Source organism: Eschrichtius robustus, chromosome 1 (assembly GCF_028021215.1).
Source record: "Eschrichtius robustus isolate mEscRob2 chromosome 1, mEscRob2.pri, whole genome shotgun sequence".
In the NCBI taxonomy this organism is placed as follows: domain Eukaryota; kingdom Metazoa; phylum Chordata; class Mammalia; order Artiodactyla; family Eschrichtiidae; genus Eschrichtius; species Eschrichtius robustus.
In genome coordinates this window covers 171,387,448-171,409,929 of record NC_090824.1, presented here as the reverse complement: position 1 = coordinate 171,409,929, position 22,482 = coordinate 171,387,448, and the positions used below count along the sequence as shown (strand labels likewise).

The 22,482-nt window shown below is 37.4% G+C and overlaps 1 protein-coding gene across 1 annotated transcript in view; it reads left to right on the top strand.

Annotated features, from left to right (window-relative positions):
• The window catches only part of LARP4B (La ribonucleoprotein 4B), an 82,739-nt gene that overhangs the window by 19,161 nt on the left and 41,096 nt on the right, over window positions 1-22,482 (top strand). Inside the window, exons 2-3 of the mRNA XM_068559531.1 lie at window positions 7,743-7,877; window positions 8,523-8,582. Coding sequence (XP_068415632.1) covers window positions 7,797-7,877; window positions 8,523-8,582 — 141 coding nt within the window. The 5' untranslated portion in view covers window positions 7,743-7,796. The remainder of the gene's footprint in view (window positions 1-7,742; window positions 7,878-8,522; window positions 8,583-22,482) is intronic.

Sequence of the window (22,482 nt, the reverse complement as noted above, 5' to 3'; positions counted from 1 at the left end):
CAGCGCTTATTATTATTTGTCATTTTGATTATAGCCATCCCAGTGAGTGTAGAGTGGTATCTCATGTTTCAGTTTGCATTTCCCTAATGACTAATGATGTTAAGCATCTTTTCACCTGCTTATTGGCCATTTGTATATCTTCTTTGGGAACATGTCAATTCAGACTCTTTGCCCATTTTTAACTTATTTGTGTCTTAGTTTTGGGAATTCTTTATTCTAGATATGTGTCCCTTATGAGATATATAATTTGCAAATATTTTCTCCCATTCTCCATATTATCTTTTCACTTTCTTGATGGTGTGCTTTGAAGCACAAAAGTTTTAAATTTTGATGAAGACCAGTTTATTTTTTCTTTTGTTGTTTCTGCTTTTGGTGTCCCAGCTAAGAAGCCATTGCCTAGTCCATGCTCATGAAGCTTCATTCTATTTTCTTCTGAGTTTTATGGTTTTAACTCTTATAGGCAGGTGTTTGCTTCATTTTCAGTTAATTTTTATATAGAGAGTAAGTTTAGGGGTCCAGCTCCATTCTTTTGCATGTGGACAATCAGTTGTCCCAGAATCATTTGTTGAAAGGAGTATTTTTTCCCCATTGAATGGTCTTGGCACTCTTTCGAAACTCAGTTGACCGTAAATATAAGGGTTTATTTCTGGATTCTTAATTCTGTTCCATTGATCTGTATGTCCGTCTTTTGGCCAGCACCACACTGTTTTGATTTTTATAGCTTTGTAGTAACTTTTGAAATCAGGAAGTATCAGTCTTCCAACTTTGTTCTTTTTTTTTTTTTAATTTTGTGGTTGCACCGGGTCTTAGTTGCAGCAGGTCAGGCTCCTCAGTTGCGGCTTGTGGGCTTCTTAGCTGCAGGTCACTGGCTCCTTAGTTGCAGCATGCGAACTCTCAGTTTCGGTATGCATGTGGGATCTAGTTCCCTGACCAGGGATCGAACCTGGGCCCCTGCATTGGGAGCACGGAGTCTCAACCACCCTGCCACCAGGGAAGTCCCTCCAACTTTGTTGTTTACAAGATTGTTTTGGCTATTGTGCATCCCTTGCATTTCCATAGGAATTTTAAGATCAGTTCATCAGTTCCTGCAAAAAAGGCAGGTGGGATTTTGATAGGGATTGCATTGACTCTGGATTGATTTGGGGAGTGTTGGCCATAAGAGTAGCATGTCATCCCATCCGTGAACACCAGGCACTTGTCCATGAGAACTAGTTATGTCTTTTATCAGTGGTTCTCAAACCTGTGGGCTCAGGACCTCATTACACTTTTAAACATTGAAGGTCCCTAAGAGCTTTTGTTTACATGACTTATTTCTATCTATATTTATATTAAAAATTAAGACTTTGAAATTTTAAAAATGTATTTTTCTTTAAAAATAACAAACCCCTTGCATGTAATATAAATAACATTGCCTGTGAAAAAACAGCAGTCTTTTCCAAAAACAAAAAGTAATTTAATGAGGAAAGTGGCACCATTTTATATTTTTGTGAATCTCTTTAATGTCTGATTTAATAGAATCTTAGCTGTAATCTCATCTGCTTCTGCATTTGCTCTGTTAGTGATGTGTTATTTTGGTTGAACTGTAAGAGGGAAAACCTGGCCTCACACAAATATGTGGTTGGGAAGGTGAGTTTTTAATAGTCTTTTCATGTAACCTTGAACTTTGATCTTACACCAGAACTCCACTGAGCTTCTGCGAGGAGAGAATGAGAGTGAAAAAGACATAATATGTCCGCATTCATTTCAACCTCGTGGCCCCAGAAAGGGCCTTTGGGACCCCTGATGGAGCCCAGACCACACTTTGAGACCCCCTGTCTTGGAGAACAAGACTGATAGTATAATTTCATGAGAAAATGTCGTGATAACTGAATGACAGTTTTATTACCCATATTGACAGACAGCTGGGTCAGTACCTGCTCTTTCTGCAGGAGAGACTTTTCTCAACCCTTAAGTATTAGGTGGGTGGTTGGTAAACGTGGAATCAGCCAGCCGGTGAGTTTTATTAAGTATGTGTGATATATAAATAGTAAGTTATTCCAAAAAATTGAGCCTACAGGAATGAAACAAAGTGGAACATGATCCTTGAGTTTTAATCTTAATCACACATTGTTAGTCATCTGGTGTCCTTCCTTCTAGTTTCATTTGTTTCATTTTTAAATATTCACAAAGCTCTGTGAATTTTAAAAACATAGTTGTAATTATACTGTCCACAGTTTTATATCCTGCTTTTTTTACTTTATGTAATCTTTGTGAATATTTTTTAATACTTGTAATATATTGCTTTATTTTTTGCTTTTCTGTAGTTAGTTTTTATTTCCCCTTTTTTGACTAAAGCTTCCATGAACATTGTTTATAAAATGGTTTACATATTTTTGTATTGTTTCATTAGTACAGATTTTAAATAGAAGTAAGTATGGGAAGTTTTGGATATATATTTATACTACATCCTAGTTAGAGTTTTCTTTTTGGTTTTTTATTATGGAAATTTTAACCACACAAGTAGGGAGGACATTATAGCAGTCCTCCACGTACTGTACCCATCATCTAGTTTCAGCTACCATCAACTTGCTGCATTCTTGTATTTCTGTTTCTTCCTTAAACTTACAAAAAAGTTATTAGCATATTTCAAAGCAAATTCCAGATGTGTAATTTCATCTGTAGTCTTTTAGTTTATGTCTTTTAAAAATAAGACATTTAAGAGTAAACAGCCACAGCACCTTCATTGCACTCAACAAAATTAATAATCACCTTTTATCAGCTAGGCAACGTTCAGTTATTCCTGTGAAAAATGTCATTTTAACTTAATTTATTCAAATCTGGATCCAGATACAGTTCTCACATTACATAAGGTTATTTTGGTTAAAGCTTTTGTATTTTGTAGCAATAAAAGTCTCCCTTTTTTTTTTTTATGTCGTAGATTTGCTGTAGAAAAGAGGACATCTGTCTGTAGTATGCCCCACATTTTGGGTTTAGCTAGTGGCATTGTGTTGGTGTTATTTAACACATACTGTTCCGAGAATTTCCTTGAAATTGGGAGTTGGATGTAGAGGTTTGATTGAATACAGGTTCTTTTTTTTTTTTGGCAGAATACTTCATAGATCTGATACTCTTCGTCCCATTAAGAGTGTGATACCTAGTTGTTGGCATTAAGAATGTGATACCTAGTTGTTGGCACGTTAGTGATAAGATTGAAAAGTAGCTTCAGTCCCTCTGAGCCAATCATTATAAGTTCCCCATCAGCTCTTCCCCTAGTTTTAGCAGACATCAACCATCATTTCATTAGATGTTGCAACATTTTGATTTTCTAATTCTGTTATTCACTATCAGTTTTTAATTGTGGTTCCTGTATAGTGAACAGTGTGCCCTGATCTTTGGTTTTGCTGAAATAGTCATCCAGGAAAGGCAGGCTGATGCTTGTTTCCTAGAGTAATCTTCAGAAAAAGAAGTTGGTATCATAACAGCCTCCAGAAGTGACTAGTATAGTGGTGGGGTTTGAACTGTTGTGGATTTTTGTATGTTTGTTTCCATTCTTTCTTTGTGCCCCTCACATTCTCTGTCTTTGGCCATCTGGAGCCCCTCCCTTCCTTTCCTGTTGCTCCTGTGATGTGACCACAGGAGTCTTGGAGCACTTCCTTGCTGTCATGATAAGGTGTCCCAGGTTCATCTCAAATTGAGCAACATTCTGCAAAAGTGTGGCTGAGTGAGGAGGCAAGACTGAGGGGCTGTCACAGGTTGGAGGAGACCAGAGAGAAGTGACAGCTCAGTGCCGTGTGGGATCCTAGAGTGGGTTCTGGTGTAGAAGGAGGATACTAGTAGAAAAACTAGTGAAAGCCAAAGAAAATCTATACAGTTGACCCTTGAACAACGCAGGAGTTAGGGGCGCTGACTCCCATGCAGTCGAAAATCAGCATGTAACTTGGCATGCAGCCCTCCATATCCACAGTTTTGTACCCTGGTATCCTTGGTTCTGCATTTTGGATTCAGCCAACCACAGATCCAGATCGTGTAGTCCTCTAGTAACGTTTTATTGAAAAAAGTCTGCGTATAAGTGGACCCACGCACCTCAACCCCCGTGGTTCAAGGGCCAACTGTAGTTTAAAAAGTTACGTTTACAATAAATAAAAAAAGATTATGTAGATCTTGCCTAGCTTATTTGATTTTATGTTTGTATTTCCTTTTATGCTAAAATGAATACTTAATATTAATGTAATTCTTTTTTACCTTATCGTATTACAGTGTGTATATGTGTGTATATAATATGTAAAATAGTTTCAAAGTAATACCAACATTTACCCCAAAGAACAAACCTACTGAGTGCATTTTAAGATTTCTTGGTGAATTTTTAGGATTTTGTATGCAAATACTGTCTTTTAATATCACTTAGAATAATTCTTCTCTGGATATTTATGCCACCAACTTGATATACAGTTATGTTTATTTGAAATTGACTTATATTTTTTTAAGGATTTCTTTGAGTGTCCCAGAAGACCTAAATAAATATTTAATTATGAAACAAACATTTCGGGTATATGTGAAAAGAATTGTTTAGAAACAGAACTAAGAGAACTATACTCTCCCAAGTAGTTAATAAGGTTAATAAAACTTTTTGAGGTGGTGCTTTGGCAGATGGAATTAACGAGGTCTGCTAGCAGAGAGACCACTAAGTAGGCAGGTGGGCCCTCTGATTTCATCTCTTTGTTTTTTCATGTAAAGAGAAAATGAAATCAAATCAGGAAAATGACTCCTTTTGTTCAGCTCGTTAAAGCTTTGTGAAAGCTGCCTCTGACCACTATCAGGTTGTCACATTACTAGGTCTTATGCCAGGAAATATTTTGCTTTGACAGTAGATCTATTACCCCCTTGCCTGTTTGTCTTCACAACCTAGAGACCTACCTTTATGCCAAGAAACAACAGTTTGTATGGTTGTAAGTCTTAAAATAGTTTTGGTTTCTTGAACAAGTAATGAAAGTTATTTTGTTATTTATTGGAACTGTTGTCAATCATACTCATATTCATCATCATACTCTAAGTCTTATTTCAGATTCAGATATTTGATAATAAAGTTAATTTTAATGCAAATTTTAATGCTTTGTATCTCTGTACAGCTTGCTTAATGAGGTGCATATCAGTAACCCCTTCTGTTGGCAACTTTTACAGTTGTTGGACTTTTTTTTTTCTTATTAGTTATCTATTTTATACATATTAGTGTATATATGTCAATCCTAATCTCCCAATTCATCCCACCTCCACCCCACCACCACTCCCCACTTTCCCCCCCTTGGTGTCCATACGTTTGTTCTCTACATCTGTGTCTCTACTTCTACCTTGCACACCGGTTCATCTGTACCATTTTTCTAGATTCCACATATATATGTTAATATACGATATTTGTTTTTCTCTTTCTTCGTTCACTCTGTATGACCGTCTCTAGGTCCATCCACATCTCTACAAATGACCCAGTTTTGTTCCTTTTTATGGCTGAGTAATATTCCATTGTGTATATGTACCACATCTTCTTTATCCATTCGTCTGTCGATGGGCATTTAGGTTGCTTCCAGGACCTGGCTATTGTAAATAGTGCTGCAGTTAGCATTAGGGTGCATGTGTCTTTTTGAATTACGGGTTTTTTCTGTTGGCAACTTTTCCAGTTGTTGGACTTTTTTTTAAAAAAAAAACGTGTGTCAGGTCAGTAATAAAGAGATGTAGTCGTGTGATGTAAAGATTACTTGTTTATAGATAGGATGCATGGGTCAGATCAGGACCACTGTTCTGTTGTATAAGCTACTGCCATGGCTACCTTTTTAACCTTTTATTATACAACATTTCAAACATACAAAAGTAGACAGGGTCGAATCATGAACCCTCATTCTCCTCTTCCGGGAAGAACAGTTGTGAACCCCCATGTCTCTGCCCCACATCATGGTGTTTCCCCTGTAAGTATTTCAATATGCAGCTCTGAAAGGTAGGCTCACTTTTATTATTATTATTATTAAACATAACCACAATATCATCACATCTAAGAAAATACAGGAATTCTTTAATGCTGTCAAATATCCCGTCACTGTTGCTTCCCTGATTGTCTTTGGTTTCAGTTTATTTGAATCAGATAAAGCCATATAAACAAAATAAAGCCATAGTTTGGCCAATATGTGTATCTTGTCTCCTTTTGTGTTGAAGAAGCCAAGGCTACTCGTCCAGGAATTGCGAGCTTCGCTGAACCCCTTGGCATGCCTCTGTGCTTGTGTTTGCTGCAAGTTTGTAATAAGATCATGTCCTGGGTTTGTTGTTTGTTTTGCAAGACTTCTTCCTATCTGGTAATGGTGCTGTTTCTATTATAAGGTACATAATTTCTGACTGTCTGAAAAAATATAGGTAGTATATATAATAAAGGACTCGTAGTTGATTTTTTTTATCTTTTGGGTATCATATCTTGTTTTCAACCAAACTTTTTTTCCTTTGGTAATCTTAAAAATCAAGTTAACAGTGGTAAAATGCATCTACACCCCATTCTGTGACTGTCAGTCTGGGTACCAATCTATATTTTCTGGACTTTACAATTTAACACATTGCAAATGATTACAGTTTAACATATTTGTCATTCATCCTACATTGTGGAAAACATTGATCTCTGTGAAACTGATTTAATTTGTTTCAAGCATTTCCCTGTTAGTAGTTTACATTTCCAAACGTGTCTTATAGCATTTCAGTGATTTTGTGCTTTTGTGGTTGATGATATTATACATTTGACAATAGGACGAGATCACCTTTGACCATCAGACTATTTCATTATCAAGGGTTTTGAGAATTTATCATAAGCAGGTTATTAAGAATAAGGAATGCCGTTATGGAAACTAAAAACCTACATGGTTACCTGGTGAGACAAGAACAGTTAGCTTTTAAATTTCTTTATCTGGCACTTGGATACTATGTGTTTTCAGAAGCAGCCTGAGCAATCTGGGTTAAATCAACTTCTTTATCTTGTGAAACAATGTAGTTTACAGTGAAAAGAGGGAACGCCTGAAGCCACACCTGGATGTCTGAGAATCCTGATTCTGATACTCATAATATGAAATCATGAAAACTATTATCCCTTCTGAGCCAGAGTTACTTCATAAGCCATTTGGGAAAATCAAGTGAGATACTGTATGTGAAGTTCAGTGTCCAGCTTCTGAGCTGAGTGAATGCTTTGCAGAGGCTGCTTTGCATACTTGTGCCCTGGTTAGATTGTTTTTGGTTTCTTTGGTTCAGAATTGTGAAGGGATTCCTTTTAAATGAATTATTGTTTATTTCTCCTAACAGCTGTTTTCCTGGAACAGAATGAAATTAATGGGGCTGGTCAAAAATCATATATATATATATATATATATATATATATATATATATAAATTTGGGATTCATCAATCCCAAATTGGAGTTCTATTAATTTTGTAATTTTCTGTTTTTAAAAAATAACTTTCTGAACATGAGTGGGTTTGGATATGTTAGCATTTAGTTTCTAAGTCTTAGGGTATTATCATGGTTACCAAATTAGTGTGAAGAAGAAACCTATTAAAGAACAAGTACTATTTCTTGGGTGCGTAAGGTGGAAATTATGGGCAAATTTCTTTAAACTACTTAGACTCCAGAGGGATAGACATATGTCCTGGAAAACTTGAAGATTTTAAAACTGCTTAGTAATATCATTTTAGAATTAGTTACACTCTGCACCTCAAGTTACCAATTTACTGTCTGTTGTTTTACAGCATCCTACGGCTAGCATTAAACTTCTCCCAGTGGAGCCACAAAGTAAACAGCTCATGACTTCTGATCAGGACGCTAAGGTCGTGGCTGAACCTCAGGGCCAGCGAGTCCAGGAAGGCAAAGACAGCGCTCATCTGGTGAGTGGGCGTCCAAGGCCAGCATTGGCCTGGTGTACCTCTCTTCTCTTCTGATAACAGATCCTACAGTACACTCGGAACACTAGCATATCTTATGCTGAAATATAGGTGTTATATTCTGAGTAAACTTAGGGGTTGCTTAGTAGAGGAAATTAGAAGTTTCAAAGTGATAGAGAAAACAAATGTCATTTATAGCTCTGAATACTTAAAGCTTTGGATTTAAAATCACCAAGAAAAATGCAGTGATTTGTAAATAGTTTAATAACATTATAGTGATTGTAGTGGTATTTATTTAAAGAGTTAATTAGAATTATGTAAGTTTTAAATTTTGAGTGCATTTGTTTATTGTAAGATTTTATCATGTCAAGCAATAATATTTAAAGTTTCTAAATGATATTGGGAAAAGTAGGTTTTCTTAATTTTCCCTGTGGAAGCTACAAGGAATTTTACTTATGGTGTTCAGTCAAAATTTCAAAATATTTTAAATTTCAAGGCTCCTACATCATTTTGAATATCTCGTTGAATTTCTTTGTCATGTAAAAATTTGCTTTTCTCAGTGGGTTTTGTTTTGCTAAATTACTGTGGTTTGAAAATATGTTTCTTTACACTGTTGTGATGGTGTGTTTGGTGTTTTTGATTTTACAGATGAATGGTCCCATATCTCAAACCACTTCTCAGACAAGCTCCATCCCAGCTTTGAGTCAGGTAATTCAGTTCAGAGATTAATCACAGCTGAGGCTCACAGATATTGCCTTACAACAAATATTAATTGTAAAAAAATTAGAAAATGTCAGTGTTCCCCAAAAAGAGAGTGGGGGAAACCACCACCTGGGTACACTATATGTCAGTACTGTATATCCTTCTCTGGCTTGTGTGTGTGTGTATGTGTATAGTTCTACAGACAACAGTGTGCCATGTTTATTAATTTAATTTCATGTATTCCTCACAGTGTTTTTAATGGTTCACTGATCATCTATTGTATGTATATGATTAACTTTACATTTTAATAGCTTGTGTTCCGTAAAGCACAAAAGTGATAATAAGCTTTTACTAAGAAAATTGATTTCACATTTTAGCTGTGATTAATGAAAGAATAAGGAAATGGAGATCCACTGGTTTTTAAATCCTGCTTTACACCGTTTGCGTTTGTGTATGTCAGGTGCATTTGGAGTCAGGCGCATTTAGCTTGGCAGTCCTCTAAGTGATCTCATAAATCCTACAAAATTTTAAAAGTAAGTCTTTTTTTAAAAGTAAAAGTAGGGGCTTCCCTGGTGGCGCAGTGGTTGAGAGTCTGCCTGCCAATGCAGGGCACACGGGTTCGAGCCCTGGTCCGGGAGGATCCCACATGCCGCGGAGCGACTAGGCCCGTGAGCCACAATTACTGAGCCTGCGCGTCTGGAGCCTGTGCTCCGCAACAGGAGAGGCCGCCATAGTGGGAGGCCCGCGCACCGCGATGAAGAGTGGCCCCCACTTGCCACAACTGGAGAAAGCCCTTGCACAGAAACGAAGACCCAATACAGCCATAAATAAATAAATAAATAATAAAATTTAAAAAAAATAAAATAAAAAAAAAATAAAAAGGCAGATTCAATTCTGTGTCACCTTTATAAAAAAAAAAAAAAAAGTAAAAGTAAATTTTTAAAAGTAATCTTAATAAATTTATAGTCAACCTCATCTACACCCCGAAAATGTAAGCTGCTCATGTAGAAATTAAAGGTGGGGATTGGATTGTTGATCTTTTTGATTGATTGCTATGTTGGGTCTTCGTTTCTGTGCTAGGGCTTTCTCTAGTTGCGGCAAGCGGGGGCCACTCTTCATCGCGGTGTGCGGGCCTCTCACTAACGTGGCCTCTCTTGTTGCGGAGCACAGGCTCCAGATGCGCAGGCTCAGCAGTTGTGGCTCACGGGCCTAGTCGCTCCGCGGCATGTGGGATCCTCCCAGACCAGGGCTCGAACCCGTGTGCCCTGCATTAGCAGGCAGATTCTCAACCACTGCGCCACCAGAGAAGCCCTGATCTTTTTTTTTTAAAAAAAATAATTAATTAATTAATTTATTTATTTTTGGCTGCATTGGGTCTGCATTGCTGCACGTGGGCTTTCTCTAGTTGTGGCGAGTGGGGGCTACTCTTCGTTGCGGTGAGTGGGCTTCTCACTGCGGTGGCTTCTCTTGTTGCGGAGCACGGGCTCCAGGCACGTGGGCTTCAGTAGTTGTGGCACGTGGGCTCAGTAGTTGTGGCTCACGGGCTCTAGAGCACAGGCTCAGTAGTTGTGGTGCACGGGCTTAGTTGCTCCGCGGCATGTGAGATCTTCCCGGACCAGGGCTCAAACCCGTGTCCCCTGCATTGGCAGGCAGATTCTTAACCATTGTGCCACCAGGGAAGTCCCTGTTGATCTATTTTTAATAAGGGAGAATTTTAAAAAATGAGGGACCCCCTCCAAACTACTTTGTTTCATTGTTGTTATTATGTATGTAGGATTTTTTTGCATTTTGTACTTTACATTGATTTTTTAAGTGAATTTTGTAAGATTTTAAGTACTTCAAAATCCGAATATGACTTATACAGAAATCATTGATGGATTAAAATAATTGTTTTCAGATCAAATCTCCCTCTTGGATGATTTGCGGTCCATTATAATGTTCAAACATCTTTAAAACATATTTCAGAGCATAAAACTAGATACTTGGATTCTATGGGTGGGTTTTGGTTTGGTGTTTCTTTGCTTGCTTTTTAAAATTACTTTGTGGAAAACTACTGAGAAAGACCTATGTGGAAAAGAAGTGTAACACTTTAGCCAGAATTCAATATTTCATTTCTGTGGCGAAATAATTTGCAACTAGTACTGCCTACACATGCTTTCTCATTTTAAAGGGTCAAGGTACTACAATAGAATATTATATGACTAGTTTTTGGTCCAATCCTGCAACCCAGTACCCCTGGAGTCTCTTGGGCAGAACACATCTCTGACACCTGGTATTGTAAATTGTGCATATACTATTTATCAGTTTTTCAAGGTATTGCACACTTTAGGTTTTCATAGGATCATTAAATACTAGAGCTGGAAGGGACCATAAGAGACTGTCTGGGCTCACAACATGTGTGTTTTTAACACTTTAAAACAAACTTGCATTTTATAGAAAATAAAAGTCTTGTTAAAGAGTACATACATTTTTATGAAGTTGTAATCAATATATATATATTTCACCTCATGTTTTCCCCCATAGCAGATTTCATCTATATATCCCCTTGTACTTGCCCTGTAGTATTTTCTTTATGTTGATTTGCCGTCACTTCTTTAGCCGTTGGGTTTTTGGGTACATTTATTTAACTTGTTTCTCTCTTTCCTGCTATTATAAATGGCATTGCTTTGAACATTTTTCTAACCAGCATTATCATGGTGCACCTAAGTGTGTGGATGCCGTAGTTGGTTTGGTGGCTCTGAGTGCTGATCCTCAGTGGTCTGCAGTTGTATGATTGGAAGGTGAATGTGCTTAGTGGTCTAATTTAGGAACCATTCTCTTTAAGGTTTAGTGTTCCCCCCAAAGTTGGATGCAGTGTAAGTAGGAGGAAAATGGCCATAGTGATCCCAAAATAAATGTCTGGATAATTCAGGAGCAGGTTTGCATTTTTCCATTGGTAATATCAATTGTCTATTATACAGCTCCCTGCTCCCTCCCCCCATAAAATACTACCCTTATTGAGTAGTAACTATTTACAAGTTTAGCCAATCAGTGAGTGCCAAAAAGTGACCTTAGCTAAGGGAAACTGAGACCCAGAGAGGCTTAAGTAATTTCCCCAAGATTGCTCAGCTGTCCAGGATTTGAACGTAGGCAACCTAGCTTCAGAGCCAGCTCAAGAAGAGAACTTCCCCTTTGGCATCTGTTATTTCCTTTAGAAAGAGAAACAACAAGTAGAAAGTAATACCAGAGACAAAACCTAGCTCTTGTCAGCCATTTGGGAACTATTTGCATTGGCTCTAAGTGGTTGAAATTAATTTGGGATAGAGCTAGAGGATTTTAGGTGGGGAATAGCATGACTTATATTTTAAGAAGATTATTTTGACCTCATTGTATTAATAGAATGTATTGTAGTGAGCCAAGTATAGAAGCAAAGAAACCAAATTAAAAAGCTGTTAAGTAAGGTGAGAAATGATGGTGGCTTAGACTAAGAATGAATGGATTTCAGATTTACTCTGGAGGTGGATTCAATGGCACCAGGTGAGAAATGATGGTGGCTTAGACTAAGAATGAATGGATTTCAGATTTACTCTGGAGGTGGATTCAATGGCACCATTTATGGATTGGATTTAGGGGTTAGGGTGAGGGAAAAGTAAATCAAGGATAGTTGAGCAACTTAATGGATGGTGGTTTCATTTATTTTGAGATGAAAGAAACTGGAGAAGGAAAGGTTTGTGGAGGGAAAATCCACCTGGTATAAATTTAAGTGAGCAGTGAAGTGGGTCATCAGTGCCAGTTGGACCTGATTAGAGAGGTTAGGGCCTGAGATGTAAATCTGGAATAAACAAATAGATTTTTTATTGTTTTTATTATACAGAAAAGAATATTAAAGCTACTATTGTTTATGTGGATTAGGTAACTGAGTTACCTAAAATTAAAAATTACAATTAAAAAGTAACTGAGCTGCCATTTAGACTAAAATCAACTCTAATACTTTTTTTTCCTTCTGTAATTTTTTTGCCCATCTTAGAAGTTTTATGTCCTTCAAGGGCATTCTCAGTTATAACTGTTAGCTTCACTGATTCATCTTTTTCATAGTCACCTGTATTACTTCCTTATATGTATATTTGATTAAAATTTATTTAATAAATTATGTTCTGTGTTATTTTTTAAATGTTTCAAATGTGTATGCTTTGTCATGGGAGTTTTAAGACCCATTCAGGCAGGAACTATGTAATGTAGCTCGTTGATAGTTCTCTGCAAGTCATACTTTATTTAAATTGAAAAGAAATTTTGTTAACATCAACATGGCATAATTGATAATTTAGTCATTCATCCTAAAAACTTATCTTTGTGTATATCATATGTATATCTTTCTGGTACCATGGGGATTACATATAACATCCAGAAGTTATAATTATCTAATTTAAATTGCCTACTTAGTAACCTCAGTAGCATGCAGAAACTCTTCTCTTATAAAGTTCTAACCCCCCACCCCCATTTCTGGTGTCATAAATTATATCTTATTATTATGTGCCCAATACCATAGATTTATGCTTATTTTTATTCATTTGCCTTTTAAATTCTTTGGCTTTTGTTTATCTGCTAATGTCCTTTCCCAGGGAATGTCCCTCCTTTAACATTCCAGGGAATGTCAAAAATGAAGTAAATGTCCTTCATTTTTGAAGGACAGTTTTGGTGGATAAAGAATTCTCAATTTTTTTCTTTCAGCACTTTTCCTTCATCTCGCTGCCTTCTAGCCTGCAAGGTTTCTAATGATAAACTGGTTGATAATCTTATTGAGGATCTCTTGTACTTGATGAGTCATTTTTCTCTTGCTGTTTTTAAGACTCTTTCTTTGTCTTTTGACAGTTTAATCGTAATGTGTCTTGGTATAGGTCTCTTTGGGTTTATCCTACTTGAAGTTTGTGGAGATTTGTAAATTCATGGATTTCATCAAATTTGGGAAATTTTTGGCCATTATTTCTTCAAATATTCTCTCTTACCCTTCTTCTCTTCTCATCCTGGGACTCCCACAATGTGTACGTTAATTGTCGTGTCTTCAGATTTGCTGATTCTTTCTTCTGCCTGTCGAAGTCTGCTGTTGAGCCCCTCTAGTGAAATTTTCAATTCAGTTATTGTACTTCTCAGCTCCGGAATATTTGTTTGGTTCTTTTTTACAGTTCCTGTCTCTTTGTTGATATTCTCATTTTGTTCACGTATTGTTTTCCTGATTAACTTTAGTTCCTTGTTCATGTCTTTTCCCTAGCTCTTTGAGCATATTTAAGATGATTGTTTAAAGTCTTCATCTAGTAAGTCCCATGTCTGAGCTTTCTCAGGGACAGTTGATTTTGTTCCTTTGAATGAGCTGTGTTTTCCTGTTTCTTTGTATGCCTTGTGATTTTGTTGTTGTTGAAAACTGGGCATTTGATTACATTTGTAATGTGGTAACTTTGGACATCAGATTTGCTTCTTACCCAGGGTTTGCTGTTTGTTGTCACTGTTGTTGAAGGCTATAGTAGTCTCATGGTTTTGAGACTTTTCCAAACTATTTTTGTAAAGACTGTTCCTTGTCATGTGTATTCAGTGATGTCTCTGTTCCTTTTGCTTGTGTTCAACTGAATTTTGACAGAGATTTCCTTGAATGTCGTGAGTTGAAGCAGTCTGTCAGTCCAGCACTGCCCTGCCTGGTGGCCCCCTCCTGCCCCACCCCCCCAACCCTCCCCCCAGTGAGAGGGAGTAGAGCTGCCTCTCCCAGTCTTTGTAGACTGGCTTTGTGCTGGGACAGTCCCTCACTGAGTAGCTCAACTTCCTTGGAGACTAGGGATCAGCCTGAAGTGAAAGCTGAAGGTCTTCTCAGGATGTTTTTGCGCACACATCTTGCCTGGGTGTAGCTTTCTGAATTCCCCATATATATGGCTGCTTTTGAATGTCCTAATTTCCCAGAGTTACACTCCAGCCTCTTCTAGGGGCTTCAGGTGGTTCTTGCGTGTCTCCGCGTGTCATCTTCTGCCCTGGCATGTGTGGGTTTGTAGCCACCTTATACCTTTTATGAGCAGTGCCTGCCACTTTCCCCCTGCCTTTTTTTTTTTTTGGCTGCACTGTGCAGTTTGCAGGATCATAGTTCCCTGACCAGGGATCGAAACTGGGCCCCAGCAGTGAAAGCGTCGAGTCCTAACCACTGGTCTGCCAGAGAATTCCCCACTTTTCCCATGTGTGTTCTGACTTATGTGAGATAGGAGAGGCAAGTCAGTCCTTTAGGTAGCCTCCAGCTAAGACAGAACAGATGGACACACTAATTTGCAAGTAAGGTTTACCCTGCTCCCTCTGGCTCCTGGAGGGAATCTGGGACCTGGGCTGCTGCCACCCCAGACCAAGGTCACACCACACCACAATATGTTCCTGCTATGTCGAGCACAGCCTTTTCTTGATTGTTTCTTTGCTTAGTTGCTGTAAACTGTGATTGTTTTTCAGAGCTCCTACAAAATGTGTTCAGAAACTTCTGGTTTTTTCATGATATTTCTGTGAAGGAATGAGAGCCTGGAGCTTCCTAGTTCACCAGTTTGCTTGACCTCTCATAACCTTTTTGTTTTGCTTTTCTCAATCCTACACTTGCATAATTCATTTTTTATGTTTATTTATTTTATTGAAGTACAGTTGATTTACAATATTGTGTTAGTTTCAGATGTATAGCAAAGTGATTCAGTTATACATATGTATGTATATATCTATATTCTTTTTTCTATCCTTTTCCATTATAGTTTATTACGAGATATTACTAGAATACTAGTAATCCATCTGTATGCATCTGTTAATCCCATACTCCCAATTTATCCCTCCCCACCTTTCCCCTTTGGTAACCATAAGTTTGTTTTCTATGCCTGTGAGTCTATTTCTGTTTTGTAAAATAAGTTCATTTGTATCATATTTTGGATCCCACATATAAATGATATATTTGTCTCCCTCTGACTTCTTCACTTAGTATGGTAATCTCTAGGTCCATCCATGTTGCTGCAAATGGCATTATTCCATTCTTTTTTATGGCTGAGTAGTAGTCCATTATATATATATATATATATGTACCACATCTTCTTATCTATTCATCTGTCGGTAGATATTTAGGTTGATTCCATATCTTGGCTATTGTAAATAGTGCCGCTTGGGGTGTGTGTGTCTTTTCGAATTAGAGCTTTTATCTTTTCCAGTTATATGCCCAGGGGTGAGATTACTGGATCATATGGTAACTCTATTTTTAGTTTTTTGAGAAACCTCCATACTGTTTTCCACAGTGGCTGCACCAATTTACATTCCCACCAACAATGTAGGAGCATTCCCTTTTCTCCACACCCTCTCCAGCATTTATTATTTGTAGGCTTTTTGATGATGGCCATTTTGAGTGGTGTGAGGTGATACCTCATTGTAGTTTTGCATGTACCTGTTGGCCATCTGTATGTCTTCTTTGGAGAAATGTCTATTTAGATCTTCTGCCCGTTTTTTGATTGGGCTGTTTGTTTTTTTGTTGCTGAGGTGTAGGAGCTGTTTCTGTATTTTGGAAATTAAGCCCTTGTCAGTTGCATCATTTGCAAATATTTTCTCCCAGTCTGTAGGTTGTGTTTTTGTTTTGTTTATGGTTTCCTTTGCTGTGCAAAAACTTTTAAGTTTGATTAGGTCCCATTTGTTTGTTTTTGCTTTTATTTCTTTTTTTTTTTTTTAATTTTTTAAATTTATTTATTTTATTTTTGGCTGCGTTGGGTCTTCGTTGCTGCATGCGGGCTTTCTCTAGTTGCAGCGAGCGGGGGATACTCTTTGTTGCAGTGCGCGGGCTTCCTCATTGCGGGGGCTGCTCTTGTTGCAGAGCACGGGCTCTAGGCGCGCAGGCCTCAGTAGTTGTAGCACGCAGGCTCAGTAGTTGTGGCTCGCGGGCTCTAGAGCACAGGCTCAGTAGTTGGGGCGCACAGGCTTAGTTGCTCCGTGGCATGTGGGATCTTCCCGGACCAGGGCTCGAACTCGTGTGCCCTGCATTGGCAGGCGGATTCTTAACCACTGTGCCACCAGGGAAGCCCCCTGCTTTTATTTCTTTTGCCTTGGAAGACCAACCTAAGAAAACTGTTATGATTGATGTCAGAGAATATTTTGCTTCTGTTCTCTTCTGGGAGTTTTATGTTGTCATGTTTTACATTTAAGTCTTTAAGCCGATTTGAGTTTTTTTGTGTGTATGGTGTGAGGGAGTGTTCTACCTTCATTAATTTAGGTGTGGCTGTCCAGCTTTCCCAACACTACTTGTTGAAGAGACTGTCTTTTCTCCATTGTATATTCTTGCCTCCTTTGTTGAAGATTAATTGTCCATAGGTGTGGGTTTATTTCTGGGCTCTCTATTCTGTTACATTGATCTGTACGTCTGTTTTTGTGCCAATAGTATGCTGTTTTGATTACTGTAGCTTTGTAGTATTGTGTGAAGTCTGGAAGGGTTATGCCTACAGCTTTGTACTTTTTCCTCAGATTGCTTTGGCAATTCTGGGTTATTCATGGTTCCCCATAGATTTTAGGATTATTTGTTCTAGTTCTGTGAAAAATGTCATGGGTAATTCAATAGGGATCACGTTAAATCTGTAGATTGCTTTGGTTAGTATGGCCATTTTAACTATATTAATTCTTCCAATCCAAGAGCATGGCATATCTTTCCTTTTCCTCGAATCATTTTTTATTTCCTTTATCAATGTTTTATAGTTCTCAGTGTATAAATCTTTCACCTCCTTGTTTAGGTTTATTCCTAGGTTTTTTTCTTTTTCTTTTTTTTTTTTGGATGCAGTTTTAAACGGGATTACTTTTTTATTTTCTGTTTCTGATATTTCATTGTTAGTGTAAAGTAATGCAACAGATTTCTGTATATTAATCTTGTATCCTGCTACCTTGCTAAATTCATTGATCACTTCTAATAGTTTTTGTGTGGAGTCTTTAGGGTTTTCTATATAGAGTATCATGTCGTCTGCATATAATGACAATTTTACCTCTTCCCTTCTGATTTGGATACTTTTTATTTTTTTTGCCTAATTGCTATGGTGAGGACTTCCAATACTATGTTGAATAGAAGTGGTGATAGTGGGCATCCTTGGCTTGTTTGAGAATTTAATGGGAAGGCTTTCAGCTTTTCTTTCTTTTTTTTTTTTTTTTAATTATTTATTTTTGGCTGCGTTGGGTCTTCATTGCTACGCGGGCTTTCTCTAGTTGTGAGCTGGGGCTACTCTTCGTTGCGATTCACGGGCTTCTCATTGCCATGGCTTCTCTTGTTGTGGAGCATGGGCTCTAGGCACGTGGGCTCAGTAGTTGTGGCTCCTGGGCTCTGTAGAGCGCAGGCTCAGTAGTTGTGGCGCACAGGCTTAGTTGCTCTGCAGCACGTGGGATCTTCCCAGCCCAGGGCTCAAACCCATGTCCCCTGCATTGGCAGGTGGATTCCTAACCACTTTGCCACAAGGGAAGTCCCACTTTCAGCTTTTCATCGTTTAGTGTTATGTTGGCTATGGGTTTGTCATAAGTGGCTTTTGTTATGTTGAGATACGTTCCTTCTGTACCCACTTTGGGAAGAGTTTTTATCACAAGTGGATGTTGAATTTTATCAAATGCTTTTCCTGCATCTGTTGAGATGATCATGTGGTTTTTGTCTTTTGTTGATGTGGTGTATCACATTGATTGATTTGTATATGTTGAACCATCCACGTGACCTTGGAATGAATTCAACTTGATCATGGTGTGTAATCCTTTTTATGTGCTGTTGGATTTGGTTTGCTAATATCTTGTTGAGGATTTTTGCATCTTTATTTATCAAAGATGTTGGCCTGTAATTTTCTTTTTTGGTATGGTTGTTGTTTGGTTTTATTATCAGGGTGATGGTAGCTTCATAAAATGACTTCGGGAGTGTTTCTTTCTTTTCAGTCTTTTGGAAGAGTTTGAGAAGTATAGGTATAAGTTCTTCTTTGTACGTTTGGTAGAATTCCCCAGAGAAGCCATCCAGTCCTGGACTTTTGTTTGCAGGGAATTTTTTTTTTTTTTTTTTTTTTTTTTACAGATTCTATTTCACATCTAGTGATTGGTCTGTTCAAATTATGTTTCTTCTTGATTCAGTTTTGGTGGGCTGTATGTTTCTAGAAACTTGTCCATTTCTTCTGAGTTGTCCATTTTGTTGGCGTATAACTGTTCATAATATTTTCTTATGGTATTTTGTTAAAATACCATAAAAATCTGTGGTGTTGCTTGTTGTTTCTCCTCTTTCATTTCTTATTTTGTTTATTTGGATCCCTTCTCTTTTCTTCTTGGTGAGCTTGGCCAGAGGTTTGTTGCTTTTGTTTATCCTTTCAAAAAACCAGCTCTTGGTTTTATTGATTTTTTTCTGTTTTTTTTTTTTTTCTTACTCTCTTTATTTCCTCCCTCCTGCCAGCATTAGGTTCTGTTTGTTCTTTTTCTAATTCTTTAGGTGGTAGGTTAGGTTGTTTATTTGAGATTTTTCTTGTTTTTTTTTTTTTTGAGGAAGTCCTGTATCGCTATGAACTTCCCTCTTAGAACTGCTTTTTCTGCATCCCATAGATTTTGTATGGTTGTGTTTTCATTGTCATTTGTCTCGAGGTATTTTTTTAATTTTCTCTTTGATTTCATTGTTGACCCATTGGTTGCTTAGTAGCATGTTGTTTAGTCTCCCTGTAATCGGTTTTTTCTTGTTTCTCTTTCTGTGGTTAATTTCTAGTTTCATGCCGTTGTGATCAGCAAAGATGCTTGAAGTAACTTCTATACTGTTAAATTTGTTGAGGCTTGTTTTGTACCCTAGAGAATGTTCTGTGCACACTTAAAAAGAATGTGTATTCTGGGGTTTTTTTGGATGCTATGTCCTGGAAATATCAACTAAATCTAACTATTCTGATGTGTCACTCAGAATCTTCATTGCCTTATTTATTTTCTATCTGGAAGATCTATCCATTGATGTCAGTGGATTGTTAAAGTCTACTATTATTATATTCCCGTTGAATTTTCCCTTTATGTCTGTTGTATTTTTATGTATTTATGTGCTCCTATATTGGGTGCATATATGTTAACAAGTATGATATCCACTCCTTCTGTTGATGGTTTTATCATTATATAGTGTCCCGCTTTGTCTTTCTTTATGGCTTTTGTTTTAAAGTCTATTTTGTCTGATATGAGTATTGCTACCTCCACTTTCTTTTCATTTCCATTTGCATGAAATGTCTTTTTCTGTCTCCTCACTTCCAGTGCATATGTGACTTTTGCCCTAAAGTGGTCTCCTGTAGGCAGCATATTGTAGGTCCTTATTTTATTATTCGATCTGCCACTCTTTCTTTTGATTGAAACATTTAGTCCATTGACATTTAAAGTAATTATTGATTAGTATGTATTTATTGCCATTTTAAATCTTGTTTTCCAGTTAATTTTGTATTTCTTCTTTTTCCTTTTGTGGTTTGTTGGTTTTCTTTTGTATTATGCTCGAGTTGCTTTCTTTTTGGTTTTTGTGAATCTGTTGTATGTTTCTGATTTGTGGTTACCCTGGTTTTCAAGTATGTTAACCCATAACTATATCTACTTGCTTTAGACTGGTAGTCATATAAGCTCAAACACATTCTAAAAGATCTGCATTTTCTTACTCCCCTTCCCCACATTTTCTCATAACCTTTTATGTGAGAACTTTTTCCAGGTTGTCTTTGATTTAAATTGTCTTTTTAATAACATTGAACTACTGATAAATTCTTATTGATGTAATAAGAATTCTTATACAAATATAAAACTTGATTGCTCAAACCTATAAAATGAAGATTAATGACATTCATTTAGTCTGGCAGGTGATGTTTTGCTGAAACTAAAAGCTCCTTCACCAAGTACTTGTGGTACTAGTTACTCAGAATTTCTTTGAGTTTACCACAACCTAAACTGCAGAATTTCGAGTGAATAACTTCTTACTGCTTTTGTTGATCTGTTTCTGTGGTGCACCTTGGTGTCACCTGGCCTTCACTGGGCTTGAATGAATTTATGATGTTTTAGATCCAGTTCTTTTCTCAGTAAATTAGGTTAATTTAAGTGTTGTCACATAGCACCACTGCACTCTTAAAGTTACATGCAAACATGGACATATCTTTAAAATTTTGTGTTTGCATCTTTTAATTCTTTTAGAGTGCCTGTAGATTCCCCCACTTTGAGTTGATGGTGCAGACACTGACTTGCTATTAGGATGCTTTCCCAGAGGCATGAAGAGTGGGCAGCGTGTGGGGATAGAAGAGAGTCGTTTTGCAAAATTGAGAGGGGTGGCCTTATAAAGGATGGTGAGATTTGGAAATTGGGGGGAGGAGACCTGATAAACAGTTTGAGCAAAGATAGGATATGCCAGTGTTATTCAGTTGGGGTTATTTATTTGTTTATTTATTTTTATTTTATTTTATTTTTTGGCTGTGCTGCGAGGCTTGCCAAACTAACATATCTTAGTTCCCCAACCAGCGATTGAACCCAGGCCCTCAGCAGTGAAAGCACCGAGTCCTAACCACTGGACCACCAGGGAGTTCCCAGTTGGGTTTTTTTTAGATGAAATAGAGGAGCTGAGGAGGATGGCATCTTAGAATGAGAGGCAATTATAGAGGTGGGCTGGGGTCAGATTATGAGGAGTTTGAAGTGATGTTGGGGTTTGATTCTAAGTATTTTACTTAATAGCATCACAATGACTCTTTAAAGTAGGTATTGGTATTGGCCTCATTTTACAAGTGAGAAGACTGAGAAAAAGAGACCTAATAATTTGCCAAAGCTTACACACATGGTAAAAGCTAACCGACACACACCTAGGCAGATAAGCTTATGAATTTGCCCCCGTAACTCCTGCTCCATTTAACTCCATGTCACAGATGTGAAGGGTTTGTGTCATCCTGGGTGAAGAATCCTTTTTTGTAGGGATATTTAACTCTATAGTGATAGAGACAGCCCTCCTTATCGGTAGAATGGGGTTAATACATCTACCCCAGGTTGTTGGGAGTGTGAATTCAAATAAATGTGTGACAGAATGAAAATATTTGTGTACTTAGATTCTTGTAGCACATAAGTGCTACCATTATCATCATCATCATCATCACCATCATCTGCTGTGGTTTCAGTACTTGAGTTTATGTGCATTTAGAAGTGTCCCTGTTATCTTCATGTGTAAGTAGAACTCCTAAACTTTTTTCATCAAAGATATCAGCATTTTATAAAATGTTAGTAGTACACCAGCCATAACTTGTAGATTAAAGTAGAAAAATCTCCTCGCATAGGAGTTAACAGAATTATTTTGTTTTCAGAATAACATATCTGAATCATAATAAGAAAAAGAATCTCTTATACTGAGAACAAAGCTTACAGATGTTGAAGAAGGTTCGAACCCATTGTATGTGTCAGCGGTCCTGGACCGCAGGGTGCGGGGTGGCGGTGCTCCTACTGCTCGAAGAAGGGCTTCGTTTGGGAGCTTTCAAGGGGATTCCTGTATTGGACTGGCAGGTGTAGATTTTCTTTCTTTCTCTTTTTCTCTTGCTCTTTCTGTTTTCTTAACTAGAACTTTCAGACATTTGCAGAAGTAGAGTAATAAAATGAACGTCAGTGTGCCCATTCTGACTTGAACAGTTCCCACCCTCACATTTTGCTTTTATTTTGTTTTTTCCTCCCCTCTGCACACACAGTTTTAAAAAGTGTTATGTCTGTATGTATTTACTTCTTTATTTTCAGGCCAGGTGTGATTTAACAGCGTGCCATTTGCCATAAACATTTCAACATGCATCTCTAACAGACACCATTCCAGTTTCATGCCTAGCACAATCATTCCCAAACACTCACAGACTTTATTTCTCAAAGGCAGAAAATTAGATTCAACTATAAGTACCTAAGAATTTTAAAAAACAAATTTTTACACTTGTTTCCC